The sequence below is a fragment of the Chiloscyllium plagiosum genome, chromosome 12 (genome assembly GCF_004010195.1).
Source record: "Chiloscyllium plagiosum isolate BGI_BamShark_2017 chromosome 12, ASM401019v2, whole genome shotgun sequence".
Lineage (NCBI taxonomy): Eukaryota > Metazoa > Chordata > Chondrichthyes > Orectolobiformes > Hemiscylliidae > Chiloscyllium > Chiloscyllium plagiosum.
Window position 1 is genome coordinate 43,187,974 of NC_057721.1, and position 15,325 is coordinate 43,203,298.

At 39.7% G+C, this 15,325-nt stretch overlaps 1 protein-coding gene and 1 long non-coding RNA gene across 6 annotated transcripts in view; one reads left to right on the plus strand and one right to left on the minus strand.

The window, feature by feature from the left end:
- Window positions 1-9,997, plus strand: part of LOC122555173 — a 153,932-nt gene extending 143,935 nt beyond the window's left edge. For both annotated transcript variants that reach the window (XR_006313199.1, XR_006313198.1), the window contains 2 exons: window positions 6,086-6,225; window positions 9,774-9,997. This is a non-coding gene — a long non-coding RNA (uncharacterized LOC122555173). The remainder of the gene's footprint in view (window positions 1-6,085; window positions 6,226-9,773) is intronic.
- On the minus strand, window positions 7,079-9,879 carry nhlh2 (nescient helix loop helix 2). Of its 4 annotated transcripts, none has more exons than XM_043700903.1 (2): window positions 9,792-9,879; window positions 7,079-8,078 (listed from the first exon to the last, which is right to left on the minus strand). In XM_043700903.1, the coding sequence occupies exon 2, from the start codon at window positions 8,040-8,042 to the stop codon at window positions 7,683-7,685; it is 360 nt and encodes a 119-aa protein (XP_043556838.1). In that variant the 5' UTR covers window positions 8,043-8,078; window positions 9,792-9,879; the 3' UTR covers window positions 7,079-7,682. The 4 variants fall into 4 exon arrangements, with proteins under 4 accessions (XP_043556838.1, XP_043556837.1, XP_043556839.1 ...); XM_043700902.1 differs by lacking the exon at window positions 9,792-9,879 and adding an exon at window positions 8,466-8,584; XM_043700904.1 differs by lacking the exon at window positions 9,792-9,879 and adding an exon at window positions 8,462-8,480.
- Window positions 9,998-15,325: the final 5,328 nt, after the last annotated feature.

Below are 15,325 nucleotides of genomic sequence, written 5' to 3' on the forward strand. Positions count from 1 at the left end.
TTCTGCCTCATTGATACAGTTATCTTTCTTGACTTCCCTTGTTCTAACTTTCCCTTCAATTTCCTTCTTAAACATCCAGTTTGTCCCCTCGCCCCCCACCCCCGCTACTTAGTTTAAATGTAGCTGTGTTGCTCGTACAAGTTATAACAAGTTGAGTGCCATAAAGATCAGTGTGGCCTCAGCTATTTACAATCCATACTGACAACTTGGACAGTGAAACTGTGACAAATATATCCCAGTTCTGGTGAAACAGACACAACATGAATGGGCAACAATTTGGCAGATGGAGTATTATGTGCGAAGTGTAAGGTAGTAAGAATAGAAGAGCAGAATATTTTTAAGAGGTGTTAAATTTGTTAATGTTGGTGTTCCAAGAGACTTGAGAAAAGAAGCTGTGAAGAAGAGGCAAGGATGTAGACAGGAGCAATTTATGGCCATCAAGGTGGCAGGTGCAGTATAATGTAAGAAAATGAGAGGTCACATGCTTCAGTAATCAGAAAACAACAGCAGAATATTTTTAAAAGCCACAAAAGTTTGAAATGTTAATGCTCAGAGGAACATGGATGTACTTGTGTCAGAAACACAGAACATACAGGCAGTTTCTAGGAAGATTAAAGGTATATGGCCCATATTACAAAGGGTTTGAAGTATAGCAATAAGGAAGTCTTGCTAAAATTGTTCAGGGATATAATAAAGCTACTGCTATAGTACTGTGTGTAGTTTTGGTCACCTTAGAATCATAGAGATGTACAGCACAGAAATAGACCCTTTGGTCCAACTCGTCCATCTAAGGAAGGCTATACTCACATTAGTACAGTGAAGGCTTTCTAGATTCATTTCTGGGATGAAAGGTTTATATTGTGATGAAAAGCTGAGCCTATACTCTCTGGAAGTACTCTTGCAGAGTGCTTCGTAAAATAGGCTGAGTTAGCATGGAGGAGAAAGTGAGGACTGCAGATGCTGGAGATCAGAGTTGAGAGTGTGGTATTGGAAAAGCACAGCGGGTCAGGCAGTATCCAAGGAGCAGGAGAATCGACATTTCGGATATAAGCCCTTCATTAGGATCAGGAATCCTGGGTCAGCATGGCTTCATCAAGGAGATATTTTCCTAACAAATCTGGTAGAATTCTTTGAGGAGATAATGAGCAAGTTAGCAAAGAAGAGCCAGTGGACATGATTTATTTGGATTTTCAGAAAGCCTTTGACAAGGTGCCACAAAGAAGGTTTTTGAATAAGGGCAAAAGGTATTACGGTTGGACTGACATAGACAGATGATGGCTGACTGGCAGAAGCAGAGAGTTAGGATAAAGAGGTCTTTTTCAGGAAGGCAGCAGGTGGAGTTCCGCAGGGGTCAGTGTTGGCACCACAACTGTTCACATTATGTATTAACAATCTGGATGAAGGAACTGAGGGCATTGTTGCTAAGTTTGTGAAATAGCTGTACAGAAGCTGGTATCCTGTCGCTTTTATTTACATGTGCACAGTATGTGGGATCTGACCAGCCAGCTCAAAGCCAGTTCCTAGACTAAGGAGACCTTCTGAATCTCCTGTTTATGTCTGTCAGCCAAGGCTTCCTGATTGGCCCGGGTTAAAAATCCCAATCAAGAATCCACAGTTACTGAGATCCATCTGCCCATGGTTTAATCACTACAGTTTACAAATGATACAAAGATAGGTGGAGGGACAGATTGTGTTGAGGAAATGGCAAGGCTGTAGAAGTACCTGGACCAGTTAGGAGAGTGGGTAAAAGTGGCAGATGGAATTTAATATGGGGTTAAATACAAAGTGTGATATTATGCACTTTGGTAGAAAGAATAGAAGCATAGAATATTCTCTAAACAGGGAAAGGCTTTGGAAATTTGAATCACAAAGGGACTTGGGGATGCTTGCTCAGGATTGTCTGAAAGTAAACATGCAGATTCAGTTGGCAGTTAGAAAGGCAAATACAATGTTAGTATACATTTTAAGAGGGCTAGAATAAAAGAGCTGAGATGTACTGCTGAGGCTGTATAAGGCTCTGGTCAGACTGCATTTGAAATATTATGATCAGTTATGGGCACTGTGTCTAAGGAAGGATGTGCTGGTGTTAGAGGGGATCCATAGGAGGTTTACAAGAATGATCCCAGAAATGAAGGGCTTGTCACATGTGGAGCAATTGAAGACTTTGGGTTTGGACTCAGTGCAGTTCAGAAGGAAGTGGGGGAAAACTTCCACTGAAACTTACAGATTGCTAAGAGGCCTGGATAGAGCAGATATGGAGAAAGATTATGACCTGATGGTCACTATTAGGAAAGATTATGACCTGAGGGAACAGCCTCAGAGTGAAAGCATGAACCTTTAGAACTGAGTGAGGAAGAGTTTCTTCAGCTACAGTGTGGTGAATCTGTAGAATTCATTGATATAGAGAGCTGTGGAGGCCAAGTCATTCAGTGTGTTTTAAGACAGAGCTAAATTTGTTCTTGATTAGTAAGAGGATCCAGAGTTATGGGGAGAATTGGTATGAAAAATGTATCAGCCATGATTGAATGGTGGAGTAGAAGGGCCAAATCGCCTAATTCCGTTCATACATCTTATGGACTTATGGAATATATTTAAAAAATGAGATGGTGTCACTGAAGCACAAGACTTAGAAGTGGCTTGACAAATTAGACACTGAGATTATTTACTGTGACTTGGAACCCAGATGGTATAAAGAGAAAGGAAACAATATGAATGCTTGGAAATGAAGATATTGATTATACGAGATCACCATTTGAAAAATTCAACATCAGTCAGACCATTTGTCACTTTTACTATATTTTTGCCTTCTGAATAATCTAGAAGATAAGAGGAAAGCCTTAGAATAAGGGGGCAATATTTTAGGATTGAGATGAGGAGAAATTTCTTTACTCATAGGGTGAAGCATATTTGGAACCTTCTACTGTAGAGGCTTTGAATGTTTTTGGTTAAGTATATTTTGTTAGATCAAGATCAGTTGGAAGAACTTTTGCCTGAGTCACAAAGTTCCCAGTCCAAATCTCATTTCAAGAATTGAACATAGAAATCAGGACCGACAATCCAGCACAGCACTAGGGATAAACTAGTCTGTTGAGGGGCTGACTTTCAGATGTGTTAAATCTTGGCCATATCCTGGCCAATATTTGTCATGAATCAATATCGCAATTTATCTGGTCATTACCACATTGCTGTTTGTATGAGTTTGTTGTGTGCAACTTGGGTGCTTCATCTCCTATATTCCTACTTTGATTACAATTGTAAAAGTATGTAACTGGCTTTCAAGTGTTCTGAGAGATCCTGCAGCCAAAACAAAAAGTACTTCTTTAAATGTATGATGAGGAGGTTCTGGTGTTAGATTGGGGCGGACGAAGTTAAAAATCACACAATGCCAGGTTATAGTCCAACAGGTTTATTTAGAAGTATTAGCTTTCAGAGCAAAGGAGCAGCAATCCGTAAGCTAGTACTTCCAAATAAACCTGCTGGACTATAACCTGGTGTTGTGTGATTTTTATCTTTATATATGAGACTTTATTTCTGATCATTGAGACTGAGATTTTTAACTTTCACTGAATCAAGGGATATGAGGAGACAGGAGAATAGTAATGTTGATATTGGAGATCTTATTGATTTACAGAGCAGAGTTGAGAGCTATAGGCCATGCTAAATTGCCCACTGTCCAGGGATATGCAGCCTAGGTGGATTAGCCATAGGAAATGCAGGGTTACAGGGATAAGGTAGGGACTGGGTGGGATGCTAATCAGAAGGTCAGTGTGGACCTGATGTGCCAAATGGCCTGTTTCTATATCGTGGGGATTCTATGATTCTAAAGGAGGAGTAACATGGAAGTTAGCTACAGCAAGATCACTAAAAATCTAAACAAAGAAGGAGTTTCTGGAATCTCAGCAACAGTAGCATGGATGGAATGGCTGGGAAAGAAGAGCAAGGAACTGATTCTTGGATTAGATAAATGTCAGGTCAGTGGCTACATGGTAGAATATATCTATAGACATTAGCCAGCTGGTGATAGAACAAATGTGAGCTGTAGCTCAGGTCAGGCCGGAGGCTGAATGAATAAAGGAGGCCATTTAACTGTAAATGCCAATAAGCATCTGAAAGGACAAGGCCCAGAGTGTTATGTAAGGGAGATAGACCAATTAGAAACAAGTGTAAATAATAAGGTTAGCATTTGCAGTTTAGACATGGTGGACAGATGCGATAAGAAAAGTACGATTCTGACCAGGAAAATTGGAAAATTTTAAAATCAGTAAGTATTACACTCCAATAAATAACAAACGTATTGGAAGCCTTTGAACATGTCAAATAATGTGGATTGTCTTGATATTGATTCATTCCCTCAAGGACATTTTGGAAGGACACACACTAGTAACATATTCACTAATAACATCTAGACTGATATTTAGGCATTCAGTAGTAGGAACTTGTCTAAATGGTTATAAAATATTTTATTTTAATGAACTGATGAAGTAGTTTTCATTATGGCAGCAGAATCAGGCTCCACTATTTAGATTCTTAACCTTCTAATATTAAAGCATTTTCAAAAATTATTTGTGGTTCAATTATGATGCTCCTCTTGATTGAATGAGATGAAATCTAACTTTTCATAGGTTTCATTGTATTCTGCATCAAAAGATCTGAAACTTTTCCTTCGCTCAGTGACTAGCATTCTTGCCTTAGAAGGACAAAGTTGTGGAATCAAGTTTCATCTTAGAGACTTCAGCCTACACTCTGGACTCATATGCAAGTGAAGTAGTAAGGTACTGTTGGATGCAGAAACATGCTCTGAAATGTTGCATCATGAGTTTGGATGTCCTATTTGAAGGACATGGAAGATCTGTGATGCTATTTGAAGTAGAGTCCTTCCCAGTGACACACCCAGTAACTATCCCACAACAGACATTTGCTGAAAACAGATGGTCATTTCAATGTATGCGTCACATTTTAATGCATTTGAACTGTGTATTGCTGACTAGGCCGGTAATTATTTCCTATTCCAAATTGCCCAGAGACCATATTGCAATGGGTTTGGAATTGCAAGTAGGCCAGATGTGGTAAGAAAGGCAGATTTCCTTCCCTAAAAAGCATTAGTGTGTTCCTCACTACCTTTCCCATCAATCAACCACAAATGAGAATGGTTACATAATCAGCATTATTCCAGATTTTTGTTGGATTAAAAATTCACCATCTGCCATGGGATTTAAACCTATTTTCTCAGAACTTGCCCACTGAACTTACTCCCCCCTCATGTCACTATGGTTACCAACATTACAATATTTCTGAAGTGCTTAATTAGTTGTAAAGTGCTTTGGAGGACATGCAACTGCTTTAACAAGTTGTTGGGTAGCTAAATTAGCTACCAATCGGCGTGGTCATCAAATGCTGTGTGGAATCCAGGGCTCTAGGTAGCTACACCATGGAAATTTCCAGTGCTTGCAGACACATTTATTGAATGAGTTTAATTTGGGTTACTGTGAAATAAATTTATGATTGGCCTGTGAATGAATGGTGTTGAAAGGTCTTTCCTAATTTTAAAGTTTTGGTCACTCGTGAAGCATTTCGCATTTATACCCTGACCGTTTCTGTTGATGTCCAATGGTTAGTGCTATGTAGTGGCCTAGGTAGTTCACGCGTGTTGTTGGAAAACACAAGTAAACCCTAAAACAAAGCACAAATTCTGCTTCAGGCACAGAGAGTGCTGGCGAAATTCTTTTATCAGAATTTCTCCCCAAGAAATCACGCAGGGCTCGAAGCATCCGCTCTGATGCTGTCTCCACAGATGCTGCCAGACCTGTTGAGTTTCTCCAGCACTCTGTTTCAGATTTTGCTTTTATTTGAGTGATAACTTCAGCTTATTCTATCCGGGAACATTGATGTTGCTCCTCATCTTTACAAAATTGCCATTGACGCCTCAATCGTTGGTTTAATCGCAAAGTATCTTTCCAGAAAGCTTACTGACAGGTAGTTTTGATTACAGGCCCCATAACAACAGCGTAGTAGCATGGTGAGGTACAATTACAATGTTCTAAAGCGTGTTATCTTTGTGGCCTTTTTTAATCACAAGCTCTTACAGAAAGCGGACTGAACAAAGAATAATAATCGCCTCGAAAAATAAAGCACACGTTTGGGATAGGGATGTCTCTCTTCGTTTCCCTAATATGGAGGAGCCGGTGTTGGACTGGGGTGGACAAGTTAAAAATCACACAACACCAGGTGAGAATCCGTTGGACTATAACCTGGTATGTAATTTTTAACTTCGTTTCCCTAACGCGCACATCAAGACAATCACACTCACTGGTTTCTCCCTGGGGAAATGTGACATCATTTTAAAAATCTCACCCCCTTGCCACATCAAGTAATAAACAGGCACACTGTTCTCCACAGATCGCCCGTACTCACAGCAATTTTGAAATCTTGTGTCGCGTTCAAGGCAAGATCCAACTGGTGGATTTCTTTAACTCCTTGAAGCCTCCCTCGCAACGTCAGTTTGAATTTCATCCTTTTAGTGGTAACTGTCGTATTGGCAACATGTTAAATTCGCTGACTAATGTAAGGCAAAGATGTGTATCTTTCTGATTTGGGAATAAAAAGACAAGACGGTACTTTTCATTTTTTTTATTGCCAAATGGCACCATTCAGGAATAGATATGAAAACTACCTTATATAAACCAGCTCGGTGTTTCAACCACAAAATATTCTGAACTAGGCAAAAAACACATTTAGAAACCCTGAAAAAGACGAGATTCTTTGGATGTCAGTTTGATATGTCCATTTTTTTTGTTTGTTTTTTGTTTTTTACAAAATCCGCGCACTTCAGGGGTGCTAAGCAGAGACCGGGGGATGGGGGAGGGTTGGGGGGTGGGACAATTAATAGAAATTCAGTTTTTGGTTCAATTCGATTGGAGATGATTCGCCCAGATTATCTCTTAAATGTTTTGAAGGACAGACTAAAGCATGGAAAAAAACTCCTAGGAGTTGCTGCACAATCTGGGAATCCTTCTCCTTTTGTTTAACCGTGTTCATAACTGCGACACATTCTACCAAACAAAAATAAAATAAATAAACATGTTTATACAACAGCAACCGCCACGGACCTTAAAACATTTAAATAAAATTAAAGCATCAAGTGCGAGTGCTCGACTCTTCTAGAAACAACAAAACTCATTGCACCAAATATTGAAGGTGGGGAGGGGGGGGGGGGGTGAGGGTGGAAATAAGACAAACAGAAAAGCGTCTACCTTCAGAAACAAGTGCGATACAAGAGGCAAAAACATCACTGCTCTCAAAACAGCAACCTAGCACGTCGAGAAAGAAGGACAGAATTAACAGCTCACAGCTCTCCAACAGAAGGTGTAAACACTGAACTGAGAACAGGTGGCACAAAAAAAACTGACAAACATTTATATAAAAAATAAATAAAATAATATAGAAATATACTAATTATCAATACGCACATTTATAAAAAATAAAATTAAATATAAATATACCGCACCCACTAACACACTTTAAGGTCACAAATAGATTTTTAAGTTCCATTTGTTTTGGAAACGGTGGCACTTGACAACCTCCTCAAACTTTTTTTTTAATTTCCAGTTTTAAATCCACAAACTTTACTTTTCCCATTCTGATCTCCACTGTTTCTCTGTCTGTCTGTCTCCCCCACTCACTGCCTAGACATCAAGGACATGGTTCAGGTAGGAGATGTAGCAGATGGCCAGGCGGAGGATCTCAATCTTGGAGAGCTTTTTATCAGGAGGCAGTGTTGGCAGCAGTTTGCGAAGTTCTGCGAACGCCACATTAAAGGCCTCCACCCTGATGCGCTCCCGGGTTGCGTGAGCCGTGCGGTACTTGGCAGTGGCTCGCCGCCGCCGGCGCTTCTCCTCCCGGCTCAGTGTCTGCTGGACTCCCCGTTTGCCCTCGGCCTCATCTGGTTTGTCCCGCACGCAGCCTCCCCTGGCATCGGACAGCACGGACTCGCTTTCCGAGGAGCTGGGATTCAGGTCCAGTTCAGTCTGATCCGAGTTCAACATCCTGGACAACACGATCCGAACTGCAATGGGATACACCTGAAGATGCAAGAGAGGAGGGAAAACGACTTGATATTTTATCAGAGTAAATATCCCCAAAGCAGAAACGGAGGGAAGTAAATCCAATACTAACAACAGTGAAGTGACTATAGCTCCAGCGAATAATGTTCAAAGTCGAGCAGCATATAAGAAGCCTTTAAATTAGAAATGCACTGAACTACAAAACAGACCGAGCTGTCCAGACAATAAACGAAAAATACCATATATGAAGTTACCCAAATAATAATAAAATCTCATGCATTCACTTTGAAACGGAAACAAACATTCAGGGAAACACAGAAACATATCATTAAACGTCAGAGTTTCCACTAAGAAAATACCAGTGTTTATCAACTCAACATCTCAAAATAAACACTACTTACTCACACTCTTGTGTGTACACTGTGTAATACCAGTTAAGGCTACATTTCCCGATGTATCCATCTTCTTCGCCCAATATTTTATTTAAACTATTTCTTCTGCATTCAAATCTTAATTTTAAAGTCTGATACTACCCAGCATCCATTTAGTCCTTTATATCTATCTATCTATCTATCTATCTATCTATCTATCTATCTATCTATCTATCTATCTATCTATCTCTGGTTAGCTTTACGTATCTGTAACTGTATCAATCTAATCTTAGTTTACAGCTGTTTATATTTCGAGGGTTATTGATTCTTGCCTGTACGGTTATTACTCAAGGCCAGCAGGATGTTGTATTTATAATGGATATTAAATGAATTTATTAGTAAACCTTCTACGAGATTAAGACAAAGGCTTTGTTCGCAGTATTCTTGATATGTGACCAGCAGTAATCGATGTTTGCCCGTGTAGAATATTAATTTATTATTATTTCATTTGGAACCGAGCCGGGGTGAAAGGAGAGACAGATTCAGGCACCATCTGTCACCCGGAAAAGCAGACTGCAGGGACATCCTCACACCCAGACACACACAGATACACTCACACTTATATATACACAATGTGCACCGAGACTGAACTCTACTGGGTTTGAAGGAAAGGGGGCAAAAATAGGGATAATGGACTGAAATAAACACATGTAGACCCAACTAACACATAGCTACACTAAGACCGAATCATCGTCAATGTGAATTGATACATTCGATGTGCTGGAATAAATAAAATAAGCATATAAACTAAAATAGTCACACAGCTAGACACAAAAGAGATAGGCTTCTAGGGAGCCAAGTGTATAAACCGAAACCACAATAGTGTAAAAGCAAAAGGTGCATTAAATCCAAACCGTCAACGAAAAAAAAACAGTCTGAATATGCAAAGTGTAGACAATAGTCTGAAATAGAAACATCTTTCCAACCCAGCTCTGAACACACGGAGTATGAACAGTTAGAGTCGAGGCAGGGAAATGGGAAAATAAAGAAATTGAACGGATGGGAATGCAGGCAAGCTGCCAGAATAAATAAATACTCACAAATTAAACTACAGCGATAATCAGATTACAGCACCATTATTTCTAGTAAAGTTAATCATTGTTTTAAGAAGTTGGCTTTTCTATTTCTTCACATGGTATAATTAAGTTTACATTTCGCCTTTTAGCGAATAGCAGACGGCAACGGTTTTTTTTTGTATCTGGAGAATATTTGAAGGTTTCTGATATAATTTAGCGCCTCTTCCTCCTGACTGGTAATCCGTATATACTGTTTTACGTTACAGAGAAGAAAACATTCTTACCAGCAACGGAGGAAATTGCAGGATCCAATGGAATGGATCTAGATCGACTTTGTAAAGAAAAGCAGATTCCAATGACTAACAATTTTTCCTGAAGATCTTATCTGGCTTCTTTATCCACAAATCAGCCCTGAAGATCCTGGCATTTTGTGTCGGGTCAAATCTCTGAAACGACCGACAAGAATTTAATAAAATGCCCTTTGAATATCTGATCCCAGCGGCAGGAGTTTGATAAAATATCGTTCGAGTGTCTGATCGCGGCGGTAAGAGTTTGATATAAAAGATGTCCTCTCCGCCTCTGATCGCGGCGATAAGGGTTGTTTCTGTCTCTGTCTCTCTGTCTCTCTGATGGTCCTGTCTGATCTTAGTGGAGATGGAGATGAGCGAAGGGCTTGGCCAGGCTCGGGGGCCGGGCTGGAACCAAATCCTCTTTTAATGGAGCCTCCGATTGGAGAGAAATCTCCCCAGGAGTCACCTAATGGGATCCGACATCTGTCACAAACTGAGAATATTCACAGAGCAAGCACATTCAACAGATTCATATCACAAATACAATATCACAGATGCCAATCCATTTTGAAATACAATCCACTGTGCCATAATATAGTCAAATAAAACAAATCACACCTCACAGCACAGTACTGCAGAAACCAGTCGGGATTAGAATGTATTCCATGTTTCGAGAAATATCTGGATATGAAAATCATACCACATCAATAGTATCTCATAATCCAATGTACATATAAATATAAGGTACGATGTTATTACGAGATAAACAAATCCGTACCCCATCTGTGATATGATTCAATCAAATGAAGTCTACAATAAAACATGATGTTATCCTACCCACATAGACAAATTCGCAATAACACAATGCGGATTTAAATATAATACTTGGTGTTACTCTGCTGATATTACACATTTAAATGAGGCCACACTATATAACATATGGTGTTACACAAACTCCGATCTCATCTATCAGCATCACTTATCCCCTGGGTAATGTTAAATATAATATTAGATCTTAATACTTTGACAACAATAATATGCAGATTGCATTGGAAGAATGACTAAATCCAAACGAAATTTAAATATATAGCAAGCTATTAAACTCGCAATAATTCCTAATAATTCATTGAAGAATTATGGCTGGCACAGTCTGCCAATTTACACAAATTCTTACCATATTACAGAAGTGCTCAATGTAATGGAAATTTAGACATAACGCATGGTTTTGTGTTTTCAAACAATATTTAATTTTGGCATCTATCCTAGGACGCCATTCAATGAAGATTGTAGTAACTTATGAAACTTACAATCAAAAATGAGAAAATACAATTTTAATTACCACAACGTTCAATTGTACATTTCCTTAACAAGTATCTGTCAGAATTAAAAGGGTTTGTATTATAATATAATTGAGATCACAATCGTAGTTCCGCATAAGTCCTATATATGGGCCCAAGTATGCAATTCATAACAGCAGAACCAAGTCAAATATAGTTTATTAATATTTTACAGCTCCTTCAGTGAACATTCATTTTACCTGTCGTACATTATCCTAATTCACATTTAAACCTGCGTTGTTTCATAACTATTTTTCTCTTTCTGCATTGTCTACATTTTTCCAGTTTTTATGTTCGTCCAAATACAATTCACGTTCTTATCTCTGTACCGGCCACATGTGTGCTGTTTGCAAGCTTTCGTGTCCAAACTTCTGTATTGTCTTGTTTGTTTTTATTATCACCATTTCATAATACTGGAATTCCTTATCCATTTTCCATATAGCTGGTGTATTTTTATGTACAGTGTTATGCTTTTCTTTTTTAGCTACACCACTACCCCCGCACTGTTTTCGAACGTATTCGTTATTCACTGTCCATTTATTTCAATATTGAATATATAGCTGTTTGACGAACTGAGCAGTCACCAATCTGGGTATATAGTGAGCAGTTACAGTAATTCACCATAAACCATTGTCAGTACCGACTGTAGTTGGTTTCCTATGACGCATTCCCATTCTGTGAACTATGTCACATGATCACAGTGAGGTAACAAGATCGCCACCAATAACAGTAGAGGAGTTGGCTGCCTTGTGTTATCAGTTTACTTTTTACAAAAATGTGCATGAAATTCAAGAACAAGCCCCACACAAGAAAAAACAGACATCAACAATAAGCAAAATGTGCTTCTCAAAAAAATTAAATTAATTTAGCAGTAGTTAGAAGATTTTGCTACCTATCAAACAAACTAAATAGGAAATTGTAGAAGTAAGAGGCGCTTAACTCTAAAATATATGCTACAATATCCAATACCTTTTCAACCATTTATTTTTTCCAAATTTATAATGTTAACCTTCATTGTTCTTTAATGGACGTGCAAAAACAGCTCCTACCTATTGATTACATGCATTACATTTATGCAGAAGTGCTTTTAATTGCCACATATATCAGTTGGAGGCATGACTTAATATGCAAGAATGCAACAAGCGTTTTGAACTCTAGTTTTCAAAGTTGTGACATTTATTTTGTATGAAGCCGAATTCAAAGCATGACTTTTGTCCTGTAGACTCGTAGATGGAATCTCTCATAAATTCCAGGATTAAATTCCCCCAATAATATAGTTTGGGAGCATGAAACTTTAGTCACAGAATGAATATCAAGCATTGAACGCAAATATCTCAACATATCACGGATTACTAAAAGAAACATGATTTATATGAAATAAAAACAGAAAAAACTGGAAATACTGAACATGTAAGACAGTGCCTGTAGAGGGAGAAACAGAATTAATGGGTGGAATTTTCAAAACCCTGAAAAGTGTATGTTTGCAAATCAGTGGGAAAATAGCATGAAATTGGCAGAAATGAAATTTCCAATGTTATGAAAGAATAGTCAGATTCTCCAACCAAATTTTGAACAGCGAGATGAGAATTGTGCTATTGAGCAGTGAGAGTCCTATTTACAGATATTAATCTTTCATTATTACCTAATTTCCCCTTATTGGTACACAGTTTCCTGTTCTCCCATGTCCCAGACAGAATCAGATAATGAGCCTTCTCAATGTGAAAGTTAGAGTAGGTACCTGGCATCTCCAGCTCACTGCTTGTTCCACTGGTGCCTCCATCCTGGACAGCAGTCAGCAACATTTCAGACCACATTTTATAGACAGTGACCACTTGACCCTCCATCCTTGGAAGTTGCCATTGGACATGTACCAGTCTCACCGTGCCTTCTTGGCACATTGCCCATCCATTTAGAATATAGGGGATTTCTGCATTTCAGTGCTGCACTCTACACATCACACTGTAATGCTGTTGCCAGGATATCACATGCAGGGACATGCATTTGACTAATGGATTGGCCCAGGGCCCATCACTTGCTCCCTTTGCAAACACTCACTTTTCATCTATAGGATGCTCACAACATCTCTGCCTATGCTCATTGCCTTGACTTCCCTTTTACTGCTTTGTCCCCTCAGCCAGAAGTTAAAGGCTTGCAGTACTTAATATACACAGAACAGGTTGAAGACATCTGTAATCATAGTAGCTCTTAGAGAAGGTGACAACACAGGTGGATGAAGGTAAAGTGGTTGATGTTGTGTATATGGATTTCAGGAAGGCGTTGGATAAGGTTCCCCATGGTAGGCTATTGCACAAAATATGGAGTTTCGGGATTGAAGGTGATTTAGCGGTTTGGATCAGAAATTAGCTAGCTGAAAGAAGACAGAGGGTGGTGGTTGATGGGAAATGTTCATCCTGGAGCTCAGTTACCAGTGGTGTGCCGCAAGGATCTGTTTTGGGGCCACTAATGTTTGTCATTTTTATAAATGATCTGGATGTGGGCATAAAAGGATGGATTAGTAAATTTGCGGATAACACTAAGGTTAATGGAGTTGTGGATAGTGCCGAAGGATGTTGTGGGTTACAGAGGGACATGGAAAAGATACAAAGCTGGGCTGAAAAGTAGCAAATGGAATTTAATTCTGAAAAGTGTGAGGTAGTTCACTTCGGAAGAGGTAACATGAATGCAGAATACGGGGCTAATAGATGTACATATGGATAATAACGGAATAGTGTATGTGTCCAGGTGCATAAATCCCTGAAAGTTGCCACCAGGTTGATAGAGTTGTTAAGAAGGCATATGGTGAGTTGGTGTTTATTGTTAGGGGGATTGAGTTTCGGAGCCACAAAATCATGCTTCAGCTGTACAAGACACTGGTAAGGCCGCACCTGGAGTATTGCATACTGTTCTGTCTCTCCATTACAGGAAGGATGTGGACGCTTTGGAAAGGGTTCAGAGGAGATTTACCAGGATGTTGCCTGGTATGGAAGGAAGGTCTTATGAGGAAAGGCTGAGGGAACTGAGGCTGTTTTTGTTGGAGAGAAGAAGGTTGAGGGTGACTTAATCGGGATGTATAAGATAATCAGAGGGTGAGATAGGATGGACAGTGAGAGATGTTTTCCTTGGATGGTGAAGGCTAACATGAGGGGACATAGCTTTTAATTGAGTGGTGATAGCTTTAGGACAGATATCAGGGGTAGTTTCTTTACTCAGAGAATAGTAGAGGCGTGGAACGCACTGCCTGCAACAGTAGTAGACTTGCTGACATTAAGGGCATTTAAATGGGCATTGGATGTACATATGGATAATAATGGAATAGTGTAGGTTATAGAACATAGAACATAGAAGAATACAGCGCAGTACAGGCCCTTTGGCCCTCGATGTTGCGCCGATCCAAGCCCACCTAACCTATACTAACCCACTATCCTCCATATACCTATCCAATGCCCGCTTAAATGCCCATAAAGAGGGAGAGTCCACCACTGCTACTGGCAGGGCATTCCATGAACTTACGACTCGCTGAGTGAAGAACCTACCCCTAATTTCAGTCCTATATCTACCCCCCCTTAATTAATTTAAAGCTATGCCACCTTGTAATACCCGACTCCATATGTGGAAAAAGGTTCACACTGTCAACCCTATATAACCCCCTAATCATCTTGTACACCTCAATCAAGTCACCCCTAAACCTTCTTTTCTCTAATGAAAACAGCCCCAAGTGTCTCAGTCTTTCCTCATACGATCTTCCTTCCATACCAGGCAACATCCAGGTAAACCTCCTCTGCACCCGTTCCAGTGCCTCCACATCCTTCCTATAGTATGGCGACCAAAACTGCACACAATATTCCAGATGCGGCCGCACCAGAGTCTTATACAACTGCAACATGACCGCAGCGCTCCGGAACTCAATTCCTCTACCAACAAAAGCCAATACGCCATATGCCTTCCTCACCGCACTATTTACCTGGGTGGCAACTTTCAGAGATCTGTGTACATGGACACCAAGATCCCTCTGCTCATCCACACTACCAAGTATCCGACCATTAGCCCAGTACCCCATCTATTAGCCCAGTACCCCATCTGCAAAGGAGCAACTTTTTCATGCAGAGGGTGGTGCGTGTATGGAATGAGCTGCCAGAGGAAGTGGTGGAGGCTGGTACAATTACAACATTTAAAAGGCATCTGGATGGGTAT